This window comes from Rhineura floridana, chromosome 7, assembly GCF_030035675.1.
Source record: "Rhineura floridana isolate rRhiFlo1 chromosome 7, rRhiFlo1.hap2, whole genome shotgun sequence".
Lineage (NCBI taxonomy): Eukaryota > Metazoa > Chordata > Lepidosauria > Squamata > Rhineuridae > Rhineura > Rhineura floridana.
The window spans coordinates 44,865,075-44,888,351 of NC_084486.1; the positions used below are offsets into that span (position 1 = coordinate 44,865,075).

Below are 23,277 nucleotides of genomic sequence, written 5' to 3' on the forward strand. Positions count from 1 at the left end.
TCCCACTGAGTTCCAGGTCAACAATACCCAACCTTCCCCTGTCACCCACGAGTAGCACCTCGGTTTTGTCAGGATTGAGCTTCAGCCTGTTCCTTCCCATCCATCCACTCACGGATTCCAGGCACTTGGACAAGGTCTCCACAGCCAACTCTGGTGAAGATTTAAACGAGAGATAGAGCTGTGTGTCATCAGCATATTGGTGACATTGCAGCCCAAATCTCCTGATGATGGCTCCCAGGGGTTTTAGATAGATGTTAAATAGCATGGGGGAGAGGATAGAACCCTGTGGCACTCCGCAAGTGAGGGGCCAAGGGTCTGAAACCTCATCCCCCAATGCTACCTGTTGATGCCTGTCAGAGAGAAAGGAACGGAACCACTGTAAAACAGTGCCTCCTATTCCCAAACCTCCCAGGCGATCCATCAGGATACCGTGGTCAACGGTATCAAAAGCCGCTGAGAGATCCAGGAGGACAAGAAAGGTGAATTCTCCCCTATCTAATGCCCTCCTCATATCATCCACCAGAGCGACCAAGGCTGTTTCAGTACCATGTCCAGTCCTGAAACCCGATTGGTATGGATCCAAATAATCCGTTTCCTCCAAGTGTGCTGACAGCTGATTTGCCACCACTCGCTCAATGATCTTGCCCCAAAATGGCAAATTCGAAATGGGGCGAAAGTTGTTCAAAACTTGGGGATCCAAGGAGGACTTTTTCAAGATAGGTCTTACAATTGCCTCCTTGAGGGCCGATGGCATTACACCCTCCTTCAAGGATGCATTTACCACCGCCCTGATCCCTTCGCCCAATTTCTCTTTGCAGTTCATAAGGAACCATGAAGGGCAAGGATCAATCAGACAGGCGGTAGGCTTTACAGTTGAAAGTACCTTGTCCACATCCTCAGAAGGAAGAGGCCGGAACCGATCCCATTGAACCGGATTGCAGCTGGCCAACTCTGGATCATCTACTGCATCCACGGCGTACGGAATCGAGTTCTTTAGGTGTTCGACTTTATCGGCAAAGTGCCTTGCCAATTTGTCACAGGAAGCCTTAGAATGTTCCAGGGGTTCCTGGGCAACTGGACTATAGTTCTGTCTTACTAAATTCTATTCCAAATATATTTTGGTTCTGTGCAGTCCCATAGGTGGGGATGCATCTGTACAGACTGCTGTTTGAACCCAAGAAGTTATAGAAAAGTAGGAGCAGTGCCTATCAGCTATGTGCAGTAAGCTCCTTCACGTGGGAATTAGGTGGCAGAGCCAGTGATTTCTTCTTCAGTTTCTTCCTGACCACACAGGAAGCAGCAGTAGCAGAAAGGAACCAGGAGGTTTATATGGATGTTGTGCTGTTTGAATCTTAGTTTACTTTTTCTTCAACCTATATGCTTTCACCTTGTTTTTGTAATAATGAAAGCCTTACTTAAGAATTTCATTCATTCATTCATACCTACCTACCTACCTACCTTCCCTTCCCTTTAGCCAAAAAGGCTCTGAGAGCAGCTTACAAAAATCACTGCTAAGAAATACTACAAATGCAGTAGTAGATTCCTAGAGTCACAAGTAAGAATCTTCAAACTCCCTAAGAGAGCTTAACATTCATAGCATTAATTCCTTTAGGTTATCACAAGGCTGCACCTTCTTTATACTCAGCATATCTGGCTCTGTCTTCTAACGGTCACTCACTCGGATACTCACTCCTTTGGGTTGCTCATCAAAGCTACATGGTCTTCTTCAAAGTCTTCTCATCATTGGCCCTCTGTCATCTAAGCCTTCCATTTTTAAGATGGCTAGATCCAAATTTTTAGCATTAAGATACTTTGCTTTTCCTCAGGTGGTCCGACATCATGTGGAAATAGCTCTAGTTTCTAGGTCTGAAGCTAAGGAACCTTCCTTCTCCATTTTTTCTCATTCCATGGCAGCTAAATCTCCCTTGGCAGCAGAGAGAAAGAAGGTTACTTCATATGGTTATGATTTGGGCAATGGCATCTGGCTTTGCAGTCCAGTTTGAGAGTAAACAAGAAGGCACTCTACTATCCTAGCCTCCTGTCTCACTTCCACTGGCGGGTTAGCCTAAAGAAGAAATGAACGGTCTAGAGCCCCTGTTAATTCAGTGGTCCCAGGAGGCGCCCAGTTTTCCCTCCATGTTTTCTTCTAACTTCCTCAGCATTTCAGTAAAGAAAAGCTCTGAGACACTGACTGAGGCTACCACAGTGTTTACTGACAAGGAGCTAGATGCTCATGATGTCAGCTGCCTAATTCATCAGATTTTCAGTATGCTTGCCACGTTTCCTTGCTAACATCTTAGCTACACACATTCCATCTGCTAAATAGGATCTAAATTTTGTCCACAATCAGTCAACTTTGGTTCCATGTGATTATAATTCTGTGCTTAGTACCCTTTGGATTTAGCAGTGGGTTGCTTTTTGTCAGGTAATGTCCATTATCAGCATACAGCTCCTGCTACCATTGGTGTAGCACAGGTTACCCAGTTCCTTCTAACTTTTCAGATGACCACACAAAATGAAGCATTCTATGGCTGTTGTTCAACAACCACTGTGTGTTTGTGTGTGTGTGAGAGAGAGAGAGAGAGAGGACACTCTTTCTTCTCTTAGGGACATCAGTATTCCTGGTGTTTATGCTCATCATTCCCACATAAGGAACTGCTAGAGACTTCCTTTCAGATTATCATTGCAAACTCTTCAGAACCTACCCCAGGGTGATAAAGGGATGTTTGTTTGTAACGTACAGCTTGTAAAGATGGTCAAATGGCTTGAGATGTTCCAGAGCTCTGCAAGATCATTGCAGATTCCACCTTCTCCATCTTATACTTGGAGACTTCTCACACTATGTGGTCATGCCCATCCTGGAAGTCTTAATTGGGCACCTCAAACCATCTTCACTGCTGTCTACTTTCTAAAAGCTTGAGAACTCTTTAGAGTCTCCTTTAGCAATGCTGACAGTCTTCTTTATCTACCTCCTAATTATCTTAGTGGATGCAGTTCAAACAGAGAGTCCAGTTGGCAAACTTTTTATATATTTTTCTGAGGAGGCTTGTAAATTGGATGTATTTGGGCAGAAAGGGCTATTCTACCATAAAGTGCTGAACAAACGAGCTCTAATGGTTTGCTCTCAGTTTTTCCTATGAAGTAAGGTGAACATCTGAGGAGAGTCAACTGATTATAAACAATCTTACATATAATGCAGATGAGTAGCGCCTGGATTTGCATGGTCATGGCGGGGTAGGGAGGCAAAAGGAGCAAAAAAGGGGGAGGGACAATGACAGAGAAATGTTATATTTAAAACAACAAGAGATGTCTAGTAGATTGACAAGGAAGAAACATTGAGGAGTTTTTTGTAAGTTTTAACAAGGAGAAATAGCAGAGAAGGGCACAACATAGAAGCTAACACAACAGAGCCTTTCCCAACTCCCTTCTTGCTGTACTCAAACCTTGCTCATGCTATTCAAACCTCTGCCATTCTTTAAATCAGCCACTTTTTCCCTTTTAGTGTCCCTTCTCACTGTACTCAAATGTGTCCCTTTCCATTCCGCAGTTGCCTCACATGAGAGAGTTAAAGGATGCAGAGCCCTCAAATATTCCATAGTGTGTTTCACACCTGGTACCATGTTGTCTTCAACATGAAGTTCCAGATTCAATGTAGTAATTTAAAACACATATTTTATTGACAAGCAAGCACCCATATACAGTGCCTTGCAAAAGTACTCAGACCCCTGACTAGTGCTCTCATATTACTGAATTTCAAATGGTTTGTGATTTCGTTCTGTATATTTTATTTTGAAACACTGAAACTCAAAATCAATTATTGTAAGGTGACATTGGTTTTATGTTTGGAACTGTTTGTAACAAACATAAAAAACTGAAACATGTTGCTTCCATTCAACCCCCACAAATTAATATTTGGTAGAGCCACCTTTCTCTGCAATAACAACTTTAAGTCTTTTGGGGTAGGTATGTACCAGCTTTACATACACTGTTGGAGGTATTTTGGCCCATTCTTCTTGTCAGATTCACTCCAGGTTGTTCAGTTGGTTGGATGTTGCTTGTGGACCACAATTTTCAAAGAGCTCCACAGAATCTCAGTGTGATTGAGATCAGGACTTTGACTGGGCCACTGCAGGACATTTACCTTTTTGTTCTTGAGCCACTCTATTGTTGCTTTTGCCTTGTGCTTGGGATCATTGACCTGCTGAAAAGTGAGTTTCCTCCCAATCTTCAGTTTTTTAGTGGACTGAAGGAAGTTCTTTTGCAGTATTTCCCTGTATTTTGCTCCATCCATTCTACCTTCAATTTTAGCAAGATGCCCAGTCCCTGCTGATAATGCATCCCCACAGCATGATACTGCCACCACCATGCTTCACTGTAGCGATGGTGTGTCTTGAGGCATGGGCAGTGTTAGGTTTGTGCTACATATAGCGCTTTGTGTTTTGGCCAAAAAATTCTATCTTGGTCTCATCTAACCACAAAACCTTTGTCCGCATTGCAGCTGGGGCACTCTTATGCTTCCTGGCAAACTCCAGATGTGCTTTTAGATGGTATTTTTGAGTAACAGCTTCTTTCTTGCCACCCTCCCTTACAGGCCAGTGTTATGGTTGACTGGTGCACCATTACTCCACTCCCAGCCACTGATCTCTGTAGCTCCTTCAAAGTAATTGTTGGCCTCTCTGTGGCTTCTCTCACAAGTATCCTTCTTGTTTGAGCACTGAGTTTTGAGGGACAGCCTTTTCTTGGCAGTGCCTTGGTGGTGTGATGCAGCTTTCACTTCTTGACTATTCATCCAGCTGTGCTCATTGGGATATCCAAACACTTGGATATTACTTTGTACTCTTTTCCTAATCTATGCATTTGTATAACATTATCTCATACTTCTGTAGAATGCTCTTTGTTCTTCATTTTCCTTCAGAACCACAGCCTGGCCAATGATCCTTCAACAGTGGGGTTTTTATCCTGACAATGTGACAGCAACTTTAATGGTTCACAGGTGAAGGCCAATGGTAAGGTAATTGTGTCCTCAATAGGGCAATTTCTTTCATCTGTGTAAACTGGGAGCTTCCACAGCACAGGGGTTGAATACTTACACGAGCAACATGTTTCCATTTTTTATGTTTTTTACAAACATTTCCCAACATAAAACCAATATCACCTTAACTATAGTTGATTTTGAGTTTCAGTATTTCAAAATAAAATGTAATACAGAACGAAATTACAATGTACCATTTGAAATTCAGTAATATGAGAGTATTGGTCAGAGGTCTGAGTACTTTTGCAAGACAGTGTATGTATAACATTCATCAACTGAACTTAACCTTCTCCAGCTGAACAGGCTTGCTTTTAAGATTCTATTCACCTTAAAAGATACAGCAACATATATCATCATGGGTGTGTGTGTGCAGAGAGGTCTGCAGCGTAGGAGAGAGGGGAGGAGGCATGGAAAAAGGGGTGGTCTGTGTGCAAGGGGGAGTTGAGAAAAGGGAGGAAGAAGAAGGGGTGAAGGTAAACTGGGGGTGCAGATGGGGGTTGCAAAAAAGGAGGAAGTAGGAGGCATGGGAATGGGGTGAAGATGAAAGTAGGGGCATGAAAGAGGCTGGAGAACAGGAGAGAATGGTGGCTTCATATTTGGGTGGAAGGTGAAAAGGATGCTTAGTAGTTACAAGTGTGGTGAGAGGAAGATCCAGGAGGTTACTGTGGGGGTGGTCTGTGTGTAAGGGACTTGCACAAGAGGAAGAGGAGGAGGCATGGTCAGGAGGGTGAAGGTGAAAAAGGGTTCAAAACAAGGCTGCAGAACAGAAGTGGCTTCAGAAATGGAATTGGAAAGGTGAAAAGGGAGTGTAGTAGTTGCATGGGGTAGGATGGGAAGCTCTAGGAGATTAATGTGGGGAAAGTGGTGATGGGGTTGATGAGCGGATCAAGCAGGGGCACAGCCCCTAGTGTAACAAAACCTTGTTCAGTTACTTCAGTTGGAGGCTTCCAAGCGCTAGTCAAACAGAAATTTTGCTGAATGTCCTTGATGAGTAGTATTACCATTAACTGTAACACTTGACTACACTCTCATTTCCTGCAAATTGATGGTCATCAGTGTTCCATCTGATAGTCCAGAGCTCAACATAAGTACAGATGATACAACATAAGATCACATTCTTCACTGTCTTATAGCTGACTCTTCTTAACAGAATGCCTACTGTCTCAGCATTATTGAGACATTATTGAATCTAAGGCCAAGAGCAACCAAGCCTCTCCCCATTCTACACCAAGTCTTAGGGGAAACAAAGAGGGAAGGCACTGTCACCTCCCCCCCCCCCAAGGGTGTAATAGGTTTTCAAAAAGTGCCTTGGGAGTTTAAAGCCAGACATGTTTTGGAAATGTAACTGCACGCACGCACGCACACATACAGAGGAAACACTTTCTATGCTACTGTTCTTGTGTCAAGAACAAAAGTCATTCTACTCTCATTTTATATTTCTATTTGGCTTTAACCAGTTCTTATCAATCAGCTCTCTATTAAATAATGTCATACTCTTCTTTTTGTGTTCCTTGGGCAGAAATCAACTTTCTGATTTTCCCATTCTTGACTTTACAGGTTATTAATTTTTGAGGAAGAATTGAACCTGTCCCATCAGAGTAGAACAGAGGTTTTCAGCCAATATTTTACAGTGTCAAAGAGATGCTGTCATCCAGTTCAAGACTTATGCCATCTGACCAAGTTATGTTAACATCCAGACATTTTTTATGTTCTCGCAGGATGCATCATTTTCCTTCAGGAGAAGGCCAATGGCTCATATCCTTGGATCCTGAAAAGACTTGCTGTCATGTCACCATTGCAGATAAGCACTTTTTCCCCCTTTGAGACCATTACTGTCATTACTGCACCCCACACTTCCTATTTCTCCACCTTTCATGCAGAAATCCTTATTAGTGTATGAAAACTTTCCACCCGCAGAGTTTGCTATCTCAATGCAAACTGTTCTTTGCTTAAATTTCTTGATGACTTTCCTCATAGGCACCCCTCAGGATAGTACTTGAGGAGTAAATCATCTTGGTATTTGATACATGCAGTGGTATCTTGTGCTTTCCATTTGTCTCTGGACAATATGTGCTGCTGTTCACATACTAAAGTGAAAAACTTTCTCGGCATATTTCTTGGAGTACTACAACTGGAGTTTATCCCAGAATGTCTCATCAGTCATAGGTAAACCTTTGGAACCAATAGTCAACATTGGGTACAGTTTGCTATCCTACAAGGTTATTGCTTTGGCACTTACTTTAGCCAGGCATATTAGTGTTGTCAACTTTACTTGTTAACTCCTCTTACCTGCTTTTAATCCACAATCGACTGATTTCATGATTCTTAGCAACTGGCACTCACAATATTTTTCTTCTGGAATATCTGGTGAAAAAGATGCTGTTTTCCTTGGACTTGCAGAAATTTTTAGCCTTCAGTGTTGATAGGATCAGATCCTTTCTTAAAATTCACTCCCTCTTTATCAGTCATGGCAGTTGCACAAAAAACTGCACCCTTATCATGCAACACTCCTGTTGGATTGTGAGGACTGTAGAATTTGGAAATCAGCATATGTTCCTGCTTTTCGGGGATATCCACCCATTTTTAACATCCAAAAATGTGCATGTGGCACTAATACTCATCCTAATTAACTGTATCTGAAATACTTTGCTGCTTGTTACTGTCCTCACTGGTGATCAGCTTTATTTGGTTCTGGACAACATCTTTGCATCTGAATAGACCAGCCTTTCCCAACTAGTGGCCACCAGATGTTGTTGGACCACAACTCCCATCAGCCTCAGCCAGCATTGCCAATGGTCAGGAAAGATGGGAATTGTGGTCCAACAACATCTGGTGGCCCACTAGTTGGGAAACGCTGGAATAGACCTACCTGTATCTGATCAGTGCAGAAATAATTATAAGCATCTTTGTTGTACAATTCAAGTAGCCATATTTTGATCTCCATCTCTGATCACATGAATACTTCAAGGGGTAGGTGGAGTTGTTTAATCATCCCTACTCACATAGCTTTCAACTATGTGAATAATGCTGGCTTCCTTACTGCAATATGCTGCAGAAGAAAATAGGGTTAATCCTTCTCCACGCTACCTTTCTTAATAGGATGCATACCTGGGAGCTCTAACTCATTCTCTGTCTCTCTCTTCCTCCCCCCTCTTGGTAGCTGTGGACCTCAGAAGAATTTATGGGATCCATGGTTGCAATTCATTTTTTTTGCTTTTCACTTAGGTTTTTCTTCTCTGTAGTACCATCTCAATGCATTTCCTGTTGATCTTGCTCATTAGGGGAAAAAATGAAAATATGTTTTTAAATTGTATATTTGTTTTAATGTTTTTGATTGCTGTAAACCGCCCAGAGAGCTTTGGCTATGGGGCGTTATACAAGTGCAATCAGTCAATCAATCAATAAAATATAATATAATATGATGTCTGTGCATTTGGCAGTGTGGTATAGGAAATGTATTGTCAATAGAGTGTTTCACTTAGAGCTTTGAGATCTTTGCAGAACGATTTAGCTTCTCTTTAAAAGAACCTAAAAACGTTCAAAATTAGTCTTGCTTTAGTAGGTTGAGCATGGAGATAGATGGGCAACCTCTGAATGTTACATAAAGGTAGATGTATGTATTTGGATTTTTCTCTCCATTTGGCATGCAGAACTGAGTGAACCTTGCCAGAGTTGGATTGTGTGCACGCTCAGAAGTGGATGCTTCAGGTGGTGTTATCAGAGTTGAGTCACTGTATATGTGGTGACATTATCATTATTAACATTCGTTACCCTCCCTTCACTGAAAGGTCCTAGGGCAAGTTACAATAATATTAAAAATTTAGCATTAAAACAATGAAGAACAACCTAAAGGCCAGTGTAAAAAGGTGCGCCTTCAGCATTTGCCTAAAACTAGCTCATCTTCAGTCCATGGGGCACAGTTAATTTACTGCTCTTTAGTGGTTTCCCATATGTGACATCGCTGATGCAGGATGCTGGCTTGAAATCCCTTTTGTTTGAAATTCCAGTGTTGCATTTACATTCTTGATAAGGGAGAAAAAGAAAAATGTATAGCTTGAAAATGAAAAAAAAATCCTGTTACATGTGGAGAAGAATTTGGAGGAGCAATGGGTTTCTTACGTAAATGCGTGAGGGGGAAAAACGTTGCCAACGGTGAAAATTAGTGTGATAGAAATTCTACAGTGTTCTGTTTGGCTGCAGTTTTGCAGGAGAGATTCTGAACACTTTAAGCATCCAAAATTTAATACATTGGCACTGGTTAAAATTAAAATTATTTTCTAGATTATTCTATGCTAATCTCAACAAATGTCTTCCTTCCTTGTTGAGCTTCATAAAATCAAAATTTGTTTGGGGCTGCACAATGGTAAATTGCTTAGGATATTGAACAAAGATGACATAAATTATTCTAAAGAAAACTACCCGTAGTTTTAAATAAATATTTTTCAGAATGCCGAAATGGTAAGTTCATGATGTGAAGTTCAGTTATTAATCTATTTTGCTATATTACAGACATTTGAAAAACGCTTGCTGTGTTTTAAAAACTGGAAAAGAACATGTCTGTCAAGAGAAGAATTGTGAAAAATTGTTACTAAAGCAGAAAAAGCCTTCATGGCTTACAACCCATGACCTCACATGCATACAGCTTAGAAGTGTAGTGTGGAATGCAGAGCAGTCTATTTGAACAGTCCTAGTTTTGAAGACAATAGTATGATTTTCAATCTTAATTGCCAAAAGAAGAAAGGATAGTGGTTTTGTCACATGATCAAATGTTGATCTATGCAAAGCATCCAGCCTGTTCTTGGAACCCAGTGTGCAATATGTATGAGCGTCTACCTATCCTCAGATAAACCATGGCAACCTAGTTGTGACTTTTGTGAATACAGTGACTGCACAAATCACTGCACTGTTGTCTAAGGACTGGTATATATTTCCATGCAACAACAGTAACATAATGACTAGGGCTAGTTGTGGATGTATAGTCCATTTTGAACAAGTGAATTGAACTGAAATCTTCATCTATCCTTTGTATTAGTATTTTTATACATTGTAAAAAGTAGAGGAAAGAGAAGTGGAAGATCAGTGGAGTATGATAGAGGAATTGTTATCGTTCATGATCCATAATGGATGTTTTCTGCGGAAACTTCCTTCTACCATTTAAAACTTCTGGACTACATAGCCATCTGAAATTTCCCCTCCTGCCCATTGCTTTCCTCTTTACACTTATTGTAATGAACTACTTGTGTATGAATGGCATCTGGCTTTGCTGTGATGGAAAAGAGGGCCTGGATAATCCTCAACTAGCAATCAGTCTTGTATGCAACATCATGGGAAGGAGGGAGGGAATATGGAAGTAAACGGTTGTAAAAAAGGAACTTCAGGAAACCTTGAAGATACATGAAAATTATTCCAAGAGTTAAGAAAAGCATGGCCTGACAGTTTTGCAACATTTAATTGTATAACATGCCACAGGCATACCATTTTGTAAGAGACACAGAGGCTCTTGGCTTCATGGCATCATGGCTTTGAAGTGTGCATGTTGAAAAACCCAGGAACTAGTTGGGAGACCAGATTCATTTTCAGAAATGAATTTATGAAAGTCAGTTCAGGTAACAAACTCTGGAAAATTACATGCATTCTTGGTCTTACATATATTTTATTTATTTAGGGAGTAACTATTCCCAGTCAGAGGCGCTATGTATATTACTATAGCTACCTTTTAAAGAATCATCTGGATTATAGACCAGTGGCACTGCTCTTTCACAAAATGATGTTTGAAACAATTCCAATGTTCAGTGGCGGCACTTGCAGTAAGTATCTGCTTAAACACTTCTGCTATGAGACGCTATCTTTTAATATTTATATTTACATTTTTTTCACTGTTGCAGTCATTCCCTGAAATTGATATGTTCAAACCATCCTAATGTTCCAACAAGACTGTTGTAAACTATTTGTGACTATTTTAAATACCACCGAGTTTTTGGATCTTACATATGAACTTATATTTATTACATTCTTATCCCTACCTTTCTCTAAGGAGGCCAGACTCTCTACCCTTCTTCTTACCCCTCTCCCAATTTTATCCTTGCAACAGTTCTGTAAGGTAGGTTGGGGTAAGAGACAAAGACTCACCCAAGTAAACTGGATAGTTTAGTTGGGATTTGAATCCAGGTCTCCCTTGTCCCACTCTGACACTACATCATACTGACTTTCTCTGAAACGGCCTTTAGTCCATCTCCATTGTAGTCTGTTTTGGCAGTGAGTTCCCAGGGTCTTGAGCAGAGATCTTTTCTATCATGTTCTATCTGAGTCTTTTAATTAGATGGACTAGAATTAAGCCTGGGACTTTCTGCACGTAAAACAGATGTTCTTTGACGTTTGCTATGGCCCTACCTAGCTCCTTGGATTAAAAATTGTGTTTCATTTAATAAGTTTAAAAGACCAACCTTAATTGTCAATCTTTTCCCCAAGGCCCTTATTTGTAGTAATACTCTGGGTCCTTTCAGAGTTTCATTTGGTAAATTGATTTACCTCGGTTATCAACCCTGATTTTTCAGTAGCACTTGCCCTTGCAATTCTGCTGCCCCACGAGAATATGGCATAGGTTCTATCTATATTGCATGTCTTGCATGTGGTGCCTGCCCTGTAGAGTAGCAGTAAGCTGTCACATGGGCATGTCTAAGAATTACACAGCCACAGGAGTGGCTATATATTATACCCAGAATGCATTTTTCACATTCCATTATGTTAAATTGAAAATACCCTCATGCCATTCTGCTGCTTCCCATAAACTCATTTCAAAACAAAATCTTACAAAACAGTTAGTCCTGAACTCGGACTCACTTGCTTAATAACCCTCTACGTTTCCATGGTAATACACAAAATACTCAGAGAGAATTTAGAGTTCAAAGTGTAAAACAAGAAAAAAAATCCAGAAATCTGTTGAACTTTTTTCTGTTAATGGTGTCATAATTTGTTGAAATTAATTAAAAATCAGCCATATTCACAGAGTACCTATAATCCTGTTACTGACCTTGCCCCATACTCAGACCTTCATCTTCTGCAGTTTAAAATTTAAAAAATGCATGGCTGACTTTTAATTTAAGAAATTTAACATTGGATTCTATGATAGCGCAGGCATGCTCAGTAAGAACCAACTGTAAGTGATCTAAAAGTCAAACAGCTGTTTGGCTTGCCTAATCAGGGGGCCACACCTAAGCCAGGCATTTATTCCACTTTAAACAGTCATGGCTTCCCCCAAAGAATCCTGGGAAGTGTAGTTTGTGAAGAGTTCTGAGAGTTGTTAAGAGACTCCTATGCCCCTTCAGAGCTCCAGTGTGGTTTAACAGTCAGCCCCTTTTCTGGAGATTGTAGCTCTGAGGGGAATAGGGCATCTCCTAATAATGCTCAGCACCCTTCACAAACTACACTTCCTAGGATTCTTTGGAGGAAGCCATGACTGTTTAAGGTGAAATTAATGTCTGGTATGCAGGGCTGCGGAGTCGGTACGCCAGACCGTCAACCCCAACTCCTCTATTTTTCTACTGTCAGTTTCACCTATCCTAAGCCTGATTGCACAAGTGAATCGTATTGAACTCAATAAGCATGCAAATGATGAAACCTAACCTACCCTCTTCCTCCCTTCTATGCCCTCCCTCCTGACCCTCTCCCCCTTCTAACCCTCTCCCTATCCCCTCCCTTCTTCCTCTTCTTTCCCGTGGTCAGTTTCATCTGTACTAAGCATGATTGCATGGGAGTAAATTCCATTGAACTCAATAAGCATGCAAATGATCAGACCTGCCTTTCCCCTACACCTATGTCTCCATTCCAATTCTCCTCCCCTACCACTTCTCTATTCTACTTCCCCCCGTCTTCTTCACATCCCCCTGTCTCCTTCCTCTTCCCTCCTCCTCCCTTCTTTTCCTTCCCCTCTACCTTCTTCCTCCTCCTCGGCACACTCCAGCCCTTCCCCCTCTCCTGTGGTCAGTTTCACCCTATCCTAAGCATGATTGCACTGGAGTAAATCCCAGTGAATTCAGTAAGCATGCAAATGATCAAACCTGCCCTCCCCTTCCCCTCTTGTCTGCTTCCATCCCCCCTCTGCCGTTCCTCCTCCCACCTTCCTCCCATGTGGTGGGTTTCACCTACCCTAAGCATGATTGCAGGAAAGTTAATCCTATTGAACTCAATAAGCATGTGAATGATCAATCCATTCTCAGCAAACTGGTACAGGATCCCATTTCTTACTTCCCAGATTAAAAAGCAGAGAAATTCACTAGTAGGCAAAAAAACCTTGCGGGTTAAGAATGTACCTATAGCCAACACATATTTCTATCAAACTTTAAAAAGCAGGGAAATGGGCAGCTATAGTGAATGTACTGGGGAGCAGGACACCTGACCTCCTCTCTGAGATATTGTACCGCCTTACAAATTTGTAAAAATACAAAGACAATTTAGGTTGGTCTTTCACAGTCCAACCCACGTCCTGTGTGAATTTAGTAACGTGCCTCTGAGCATATAGTGAGTAGTGGCAACACCTGCCATCTCCAAAGATGGAGAATTACATTTTTGTATGTTGGTTGGTGTTTTTCTTACTTTGCTTTTTTCCTGTGTACCACTGTTTTGGCAAAGAAGCTAACCTAGAAAATTATATTTCCCTCATTATTCATCCTAGAAATCTGTGTCAAATTTATTTTTATTAATTTCAAGACTTTTTATTGGTCAATGTCATATGATGGGGAAGACAGCCTTTTGTGTTTCAGACTGGAGGTTATATTCTATTTCTATTTTCGGTGCATTAACAGTTGAATCTGAAACTGCAGTTTGATATAAAATCAGACTGATCACAATATGTTGCTACTTCAGCAGTGACTCTAGCTGTTGGAAAAAACAAACTTGGCGTGACCAAGGTGCACGTGTTCAGCCTGCTGTGCTTAAACCACTCCATTTAAGGAACGGTGGGCATGGTTAATTAAAAACATAGAGCACACCTAGAAATTTGCTAGAATATATTTCATCCCCCACTGTTTTATCTTGTGCAAACTGAGACACTCCTCATCTCTACTAGAGACTATTTTGCAGAATAGTGAGTGCCATTATTCCACAATTGTTTTTGGAGTTTTTTTAGTGTAAATTATGCAGAGCGTTGCTGTACTGCACATATTCACAGAAACAGAAGCAAAAGAAAATTGTTTACTATAGGAAACTTTACTAAAATTGCAAAGTAAATCAAACATATTTAAAGTGACTGTCTGAACGATATCAACTGTTGTAATGTTGTTGCTTTCTCCCTGCTAAAACAAGATCAGCACAGCACATGTCTTGTTTCTGTTATTTTGGGCTGATTGCAGGTTTTGCCACCACTCACCATATGCTCAGAGGCACAGTACCAAATTCTTCCAAGCTCCACAGGAAGTGGGTTGGACTGTGAAAGACCAACCCGAATTGTGTTTGCATTTTGACAAATTTGTAGGGCAGTACAATATCTCAGAGAGGAGGTCAGGTCTCCTGCTCTCTTGGTACACTCACTATCATGGCCCAATTTCCTTGCTTTTTAAAGTTTGATAGAAATATCGGTTAGCTATAGGTACTTTCTTAAACCACGAAGTGCATTTTTGCCTGTTAGTGAATATTGGACTAACTGGTTTGTCCAGTGCAGATGCACAATAGCATAAGTATTGATAAGAATTAACTATGCTTTTCCAAGCTGGGAAGACAGTTCTGTATACTTCTTCACACACAAGTTAATTATTAAAACAAATAGTTAATATAATAGTGTTGAAACAAATAAAGCTCTTGGCAAATTACTTATATGTGTAAAGATATTGAAGCTTTTAAAAATTAGGTCTGTTTGCTGCCACACATACAAACTATAACAGGATGTGTGTCACATGGCTGCTACAGTTGATGAAATATTACAATTATCTTGTATACAGCTGAGGCAGTATATATTTTGCTTATTATGTTTACTGGAAAGGTCTTCCAAAGCTATTTTAACCAGCTTAATATGAAGGTCCTTTCATAACCAATCACCTTAATATTATAGTCCCAGGCTATGGTCTGAAGGCACATAAGGCCAGCTCCCTGCAGGGTCAGGTCTGGTCAGTGCCTGGATGGGAGACCGCCTGGGAACCATATGTAAGCCATCTTGCGTTTCTATCATGAAAAGAAAGGTGGGGTATAAATGTAATAAATAAATATAGTGCTAGCCATGTCTATAGATTGCATTTATGTGAAGGTTGACATCCAAATTTTTCCTACCTACTCAAGAAATTGGCTGAAGCATTCATTTGATCTACATGCTTTATTGCTTGCTTTTTTATAATGGCTTCTCCTTTCTAGTCCAGTATGTGATTTAGAATGAATTGTGAAATTTCCATTCTACATTCTGTCTAAGAGGCATTACAGTACAATCCTATGCATGTTTTCTGTGCTCAGAAATAAGTACCAATGAGTTCAACAGAGCTTACTCCCAGGTATGTGTATATAGGATTGCTGTCTTAGTCAAGAAGTGGGGTTTGGTCTACAGTTTTGCTTTTGCTCAAGTTTCTGGATGGGTTCCAGATAAGGTGAGACCTTTCTGTACCTGCCTAAGTCCAAGCCATCAAGATCATATTTTTATGACTGTATTTTGTTGTCATTTAAAATGTTGACATCATATGATAGTCATAACTGGCAAGTAGCCTGAGAATACAAAAAAAAAAGAGCTATAATTGTGGTATGGGGTATACGTTATTTATGAAAATGAATTTTATCTGTAATGGTATACAGTAAGCTGGTTTACACAAGATGGGCTTCAGAGAGGAGCTTGTAGCTGCTTTGCTGGTCCCTTGTTTTTGCTGCCAAGCCAAGGTTTGTCTTAGTGTGCTATCTGACCCTGTGGCTTGTAGTTAAGCTGTGTCCCCACTAACAGCACAAACTGTGCTGTTATAGCTTGTTCAGAAAGGGGAAAAGAACCACCTCACATGGATGTGAGGCAGCAAGCAGGCCTAATGTTTAAAAGCTTCAATATCTTTGCACATGTCAGCAATTTGCCATAAGCTTAATTTTTCATTAACTATTTGCATTAATTAAATCTTGTGTGTAGGGTATGTAGTAGGGTTTTCACAGAGCACAGTAAGCCAAAGTATGGCTTACAGGATCTGTGTGAACGCGCCAGACTGATCTGTATTGTTCATTTCAAACATACGCAGAATGAGAAGTGATAAAAGTATGGAGGCAATGATGGCCACCGACTAGGGTTAATTTAAAAGAGGATTAGATAAATTGATAGCAGAAAAGGCTATCAATGTCTACTAGCCATGACTGCCTCCTTAAGCAGAGGCAGTATGCTTCCATATGCTGGAAAATGCAGGGAGAGTGCTCTTTGCACTCAAGCCCTGCTTGCGAGTTTCCCATGGGTAACTGGTTGGATACTGTGACAACTAGGATGCTGGACTAGATGTGCCATTAGCCTGATCCAGCAGGCTCTTCCTATGTTCTTAGGGAAAGCATAGCTAATTCTTATCAATTCTTATGCTGTTGTATGTTTGAACTGAACAGTCCAGATTGGTCCAGCATGTTCTCACAATCCCAGTAAGCCATAGTTTGACTTACCGTGCTGTGTGAAAACTCTCATAAACTATACATTAAATAACCTAAGGTCATTATATCAGATCTGTGGTTCTATTCAGTGTTTCTATTCCTTGGTTAGCAGTGTTCTAATTAATACTGCTGATTGAATTACTGTCACTCATCTGTGTTCATGTTGAGGTCACTATATAAACATTCTGCTCTAAGTAATCCAGTACTACGTTGATATAAATATTGAAAATTTCATTGTTGACAGCTGACTTAACATAGAAACTGTTAGATTTCTTAACATTCCTAAACCACTTTGTATAACATCATTCATATTGATATTCATGACAATTTTTTTAATGCTTGTTTCAAATAAGATCCCTTTTAATTCTGGATCTTTAAATTTTAAACTGCTTGACTATTTTTATATACAGATCCTCAGTTTGTGGTCTACCAGCTTAAGGTAAAGATATTCACCTCCTCTTCAGGACCCACAAGACGTGAAGACAAATACATGTACTTCGAATTCCCTCAGCCATTGCCAGTGTGTGGTGATATCAAGGTGGAATTCTTCCATAAGCAAAACAAGATGTTGAAAAAGGTTTGTTTTTTAATCTGAGAAATTACAGGTGTGTTTTCAAAAATCTTCACTGGTTCTAAATATATTCACCACCTCTTCAGTTCAGTCTCCTTTCTGCTATTGGTGGCTTCAGGTATTCTACCAAAGTGATAAGGAAGGAGGTATGAGTCACTTATCCTTTCACTGTTGTTACTTCTTGATTTTGTATGAAAAGGGGAAATGTGTCCAGTATATCCTACCTATCCACTCTGTATTATATCTGAAATGCTCTAGGAAGCCAGTGCAGATGAGGGAGTGTTGTTTTGTTTTCCATGACCTTCCCTTATGAAAAAGGTGAACTACTACATTTTGCACCGCTTGAAGTTTGCAAACCATCAGGTGCTGAAGTCTTTAGCTTGTGATTACACGAATGGTGATTGCTGAGCCTAAATTGGGAAGAATTGCAACTTGCTAATTAGATGGTGAAAAGTTTTCCTAGCGTGACAGTCCAGACATAGTGGATTGTCAAATGCGTCAAGTCTGACAGTCAAGTGAAATGCTATGGCAGCAGCTATGTCCATCACTCACATGTCTGCTCTATTTATGTGTAAATGCATAGGATAGGCCTGATTTTAGCATGAAAGGGAACATGTTGGTGGGGCTTTAACATCATATGTTTTTATCACCGATGCTCCCTTTTAGTTCTCTTTGTCTGGTTTTGGTACTAGAATTAAGCCTGACTTGGAGAAAAATAGCTGGGCTGTTGGACCACAAGTAGGTAAAGTGGAAGAGAATTCAGTTCCTTCACCTGCATGTTAAAATCGGGCTCCACACCAATGACAGAATCTATCGTATAACATCCCATTTTGTTTTTCTTCATAATGAATGGGGCATACATGTAAACAAACAAATGAGACTGCTGCTATCATGTTTAATTTGAATTTAAGTAACTAGAGAAGATAAAACCATCCAGTATGTCCACTCCTCCATATTACAAGACCTGCCAGTAATCCGTACCCTTGTCTTTTGCATTGATCAGCGTCTTTGAGCTCACTGCATTTAGTCATTGAAGAGAGATGAAGTTGCAGTGCTAAAGCCCAAAGATAGCAGGCTGAATCCAGAGAAGTGCCTGTAGAAATTGACTTGTGAAATGGGGTTTTCCAGCCTCCTCTCCCTGCTGCAGTCCATTCCCTCTGCCCTGGAAAAGCTGTTCCATATAAGGGACCCTATTGAATGGCATGTTATATTGCTGGGGATGGGCGTTGGCTGCAGCCAGAGGGAATTGGCAGAAGCATCTTCCACTTATTCAAAAGATCCTCTGGATCCCAGCTAAGCATAGATACACCTGTGTGAAGTCAGGCTTAATGGCATCTGGTCACACTCCACGTAAGATGTCACCCAGCAAACTCCTTGTATAGGATGAAAAACAAAATAGGATGTCATAGGATAGATCCTGAGGAGATAAAGGCTGCAGTCCAATACATGTCTACTCAGAAGCAAGCTCCATTGGGTTCAGTGGGGCTTAGTCCAAGGTAAATGTGTATTGGATTGCAGCCTAAGGGTGTTTGTTCATCAGTATTTAGCATTTCTTAACAGAAATGAGCAAAATCCCTGAAGAATACTTTCAAAGGACAAGGTTGGCTCGCTTGTACCCATTACCTGCCTGCACTTATTGAGATGCTTTAAATTCAACCAACTTTTGTCTGTAAAGCCAGCTGCAGATGTATTGCAGTAAACACTGTATGGAAGCAGCCCAGATATGCTAGGTCATTGGGAGCACTTGTGTGCTTTGCCACAGTCCTAATGTCTGCAAAGGAAGCATTCTTTACTGGTTTCCACATGGTGAGAGAGTCTTTTTAAAGGGTGGTGCTATAACTCTCTTCAGCACAAGTTGAGTACAATTTGCATTTTAGTAAGTTTCATTCCTATTTTTAGCAACCTCTTGTATCTCATATACCAGACTGTTCTCTGCCACTGTAATGATGAGATATGGATGCAGCCAGCATCATCTTTCACTCAGATAATCAGCAGTTACATAGGAGCTATTGATTTGGATTACTCTAGAACCCGATTAGGTCATTCTACCTCTAGAGATTTGTGGATCTGTCTGTTTCTCTATTTTGAAAGCATAGATGGATGTCCATTTAAGCCTTTAGAAGGTTATGATCCTGACCATCACAATGATGTCTTAATACACATAGCTATTTGGAATGTAATCGACCTTGCTTACACTGCTACTTTGTGTATGTTGTTCTTAACGTTATTTTTGAATTGTGGTGCCATATATTTGACACTGTGTTGTTAGCTGCTCTGTACTTTTGTTGGAGGAAAGGTGGGGTATAAGTATGAGTAGATAATAACTGGGACAATTTTTTGGTCCAGTGTAACTAGTTATGTATTGGGCTGGTTACTTATGAGTTTGGTTGTCAAAAGCTCTGAAGTCCTCAACTGGCTTCAGTATGTGTGTTGAGCTATCCCAGGGAAAGCCATAGTATCCTTAATACTACATCCAAGGTACAAACTGGTCAGTGAATCTTATGGCCCTTTTCAGAAGGATAGAGCATCACTGCCTTTGAGAGATACTGGAACTGTGAGCATCTAGCTCCTATCATCCCTTACCATTGCCCATGCTGGCTGGGGATGTTGGGAATTGGAGTCCAACAACACCTCGAGTGCCACAGCTTCTACACCCGTCTTACAGAATTGGAAGGACAGTGTTTTTCCCTCTCATGAATAGTTGTTTAAATATGTGGGACTACAGGTATTTGCTGCATTGTGTGGTGTCTTTTTCTCATTCCTTGAAAGGAGAGAGAGAGAGAGGAAATTTGTCTAATGTTAAAAGGAGTAAAATTTTAAGATGGTTGAGTTGAAATATAATCTGAGTTAATATTTGTGAGGCAAGGTGGGTAACCTTTTCAGGGCCGAGGTCTGCATTTTCTCAGAAGGAAAGCAGCCGGGGGCACATACCAGGGGGGGGGCACACCTTATTTCTCCATTTCAGTCAGTCAGTCAGTCTCTCTCACACACAAATGTCCACTGTGGCTTCCCACTGCCACCCAGTTTCCCTTCACCAATTCCTTGCACTGCAAAGTGAATACCATTGTAAATAGTTGCAAACTAGGGCAGAAAAGGAGAAAGCAGGAGAAAAGTCAAATACTTCATTTTCTTCTGTTTGAATTCAAGAGAGAAGAATCATGTGTCAGAAGTTTGCTATTTACAAAGAAGCAATCTGACATTTTTTACTCAAAGGGGTCTCGTATTGCAGTTGGTTAATGAGTTCAGATCTGGAGTTTCAGAGGGGAAAAAAGTTAAGGTGAAGAGCATAGATAATATCAGTTTAGTCCATCCCCTACTTCAAATCCTTACCACTCACACACCAAAGACTCTCTTTTCTGCCTGTTTCTTAAACCCCAAATATTTTTTTGCTTAGCTTTCTTTCCTGTAGACTTGCAATAAATGTGATGAACGAATGATTCTCTTCCCTGCTCCCTCACATCTCTCTTGCTCTCACTCCCCCCATCATAGCTTAATGCTTGCTTGGAAGGCATCTTTCAATTTCCTCCTCTCTTCCCTCGTGCTTTTGCCCCCTCCCCATGACTTTTTGCAAAATCATGGACACCAGAAGTGTCCTTAAGGCATGCATGGGGCTGCCCTTGAAGACTGTTCGGAAACTACAGCTAGTCCAGAATGCAGCAGCCAGATTGTTGACGTGGACCAGAAGGTCCGCTCGTATAACACCTGTTCTGGCCCGTCTGCACTGGCTTCCTATTTGTTTCCGGGCTAGATTCAAAGTGCTGGTTTTGACCTATAAAGCCCTACACGGCATGGGACCGCAATACCTGGTGGAACGCCTCTCCCAATATGAACCTACCCGTACACTACGCTCAACATCTAAGGCCCTCCTCCGAGTACCATCCCATCAAGAGGCTCGGAGGGTGATGACTAGAACCAGGGCCTTTTCAGTAGTGGCCCCCGAACTGTGGAACAGTCTCCCCGATGAGGTGCGCCTGGCGCCGACGCTACTATCTTTTCGGCGCCAGGTGAAAACCTTTTTATACTCCCAGGCATTTTAAAGTGTATTGTAAACTGCATTTCCGTATTTTGGATGTTGTTTGGTTTGTTATTGTTTTTTTTTATTATTTATTGTATTTATTGTGTTTATATATTGTGCTTGTTTTTATCTTTTTGTACACCACCCAGAGAGCCTTCGGGCTTAGGGCGGTATATAAATTAAACTAAATAAATAAATAAAATAAAAATAAATAAATAATACTGAACAGTAGATGGAGGAATATAGTGCCTTTTGAAAATTAGCTTTAGAATTGTTTTACTCCAATATCTACTCCATCTACCTGTTTGTCAAAACTTACTGTAAAACCAGACTTGAGATTTTAAGACGTTATTGAACAGAAGATGCAAGTAAAAGTCTCTCTCCCTCCCTCCCTCCCTCCCTCCCCCCCCCCCTCTCTCTGTGGGAAGCACAATGACTCAACTAGTTAAATCTGTTCTCTTTCAAGATCAGCCTTTGTCTTATGGAAGAGGCTTATGGGAGAAACTTGAAAATTTTGGCTTACATGAAAGATAGGGATAAAGGGTTGCTACATTTCACTGGGTTAAAATGTTCAGAGATCTTTATAATATGTAGAGAGAAATTCTCAACCTAGAGCATTTAAGCAAAGATTCCAATGATCATTGCATACATGTACAATGTATGGTAACGTGTTTTGTTCAGTAATGGTGTTCTTAGGATACCAGGTGCCATCATTAGTCAGGAAAGCTAAATAGGAATTAGAGTTTATTTGACATAATTATTTCAAATTAAATATTAAAATGATCTGAATTCTTGCATATGAAGCTGTCCAGGTTAGTAATAAAAATTGGGTATTAACTCAACATGGACATCCTGTAAAGAAGGAGAGGAAAGAGTAATGAACAAGCAGTATCTTGAATAGTAAACAGTGTGCCTCCATTGCTTATTCAGACTTCAATTATGAGATGGTTCTAGAAACATTTTGGCACTTGGATATCATGCTTTATTTTCATGCCATCCTTTGTTCTTAACTGTTGAAATGAGCTTTGGCAAGGTAATGGGTGAAGTAGGCCCCCTACTGGCTACAGGATTCCTTTTATCCAGCAGATTTCCAATAAATTTCTTTGAAACACAGTGGTCTGTCAATCACCAAAATAACATTTCTTCAGGGACCCTTGGTAGTCTCTACAAATATCATTGTCACCATTTTTGTGTTGTCTATGTAGAAAAGTGACACAGAAATCCTATAATCTTGCAGATGCAGTTTATTGAACAGTATCAGGTTGGGTAGGTGTTCCTTTGGCGACCTTTGCACAACATACCCAGACCAGGAAAGTAAACATAGAGGTGTAGAAGCATTTCTGTTTTTTCTGTGATCCTTTCAGTGTCGAACTATGAAATATCTGACTAAAACAGTGAGCACAATATTTTTCCAGAAGAAAAAGATAACGGTATAAGATGGCACACACAGTTCAAACCTTCCGCATCTCTTGTTCGTTATCTACTTTATAATTGCTGTAACAGTTCTGAGTGACTCTTTAAAAAAACAGTGTTTCTTTAATATGGCAACCTTATATGCCTATCCTGCACTGAAGAAAAAGCAAGTTCTTTTCTTTGCAATTTAAAGGCATAATATGTATGTAAGAGAATAAATAAAATTAATAATTTCTTACAAAAGCCTATCAGATCTAGAATGGAAGAAAGATTAGAATGAAAAACAAACCATGGGGTCTGCCTGTAGCTCAAAAATGTCGATACCCCCATTATGGTAAATTTTAGTTCTCAGTTAATGGGTTCTGCAGTATTTTACCAATTGCTGCCTTCAGTAGCCATGTCTAATCTACCATACAGACTACCATGAATGTTTGACATCCCTAGACATGCATATCAGAGGTTGTGTAGAGTGATTAATAAATTAAGGAAGAATAGCTTTTCACTTTTTTTGTACTAGGCCTGTTTTCTTCATACAAATTGGTGATACTTAGTTGACTTGATTCTTGACTATTGGAATTGCCTCTAATGATGCTGCCAAAACGTGTAATTTCCAGACTTGGATTATGAACACTGGTTCATAGTGCTTGCTTTCAATAAGAGGGCAAG

General features: G+C 40.4%; 1 protein-coding gene across 1 annotated transcript in view; it reads left to right on the forward strand.

The window, feature by feature from the left end:
* Positions 1 to 23,277, forward strand: part of PTEN (phosphatase and tensin homolog) — a 71,276-nt gene that overhangs the window by 42,263 nt on the left and 5,736 nt on the right. Inside the window, exons 6-7 of the mRNA XM_061635393.1 lie at positions 10,698 to 10,839; positions 17,023 to 17,189. Of these exons, the coding sequence (XP_061491377.1) occupies positions 10,698 to 10,839; positions 17,023 to 17,189 (309 nt within the window). The remainder of the gene's footprint in view (positions 1 to 10,697; positions 10,840 to 17,022; positions 17,190 to 23,277) is intronic.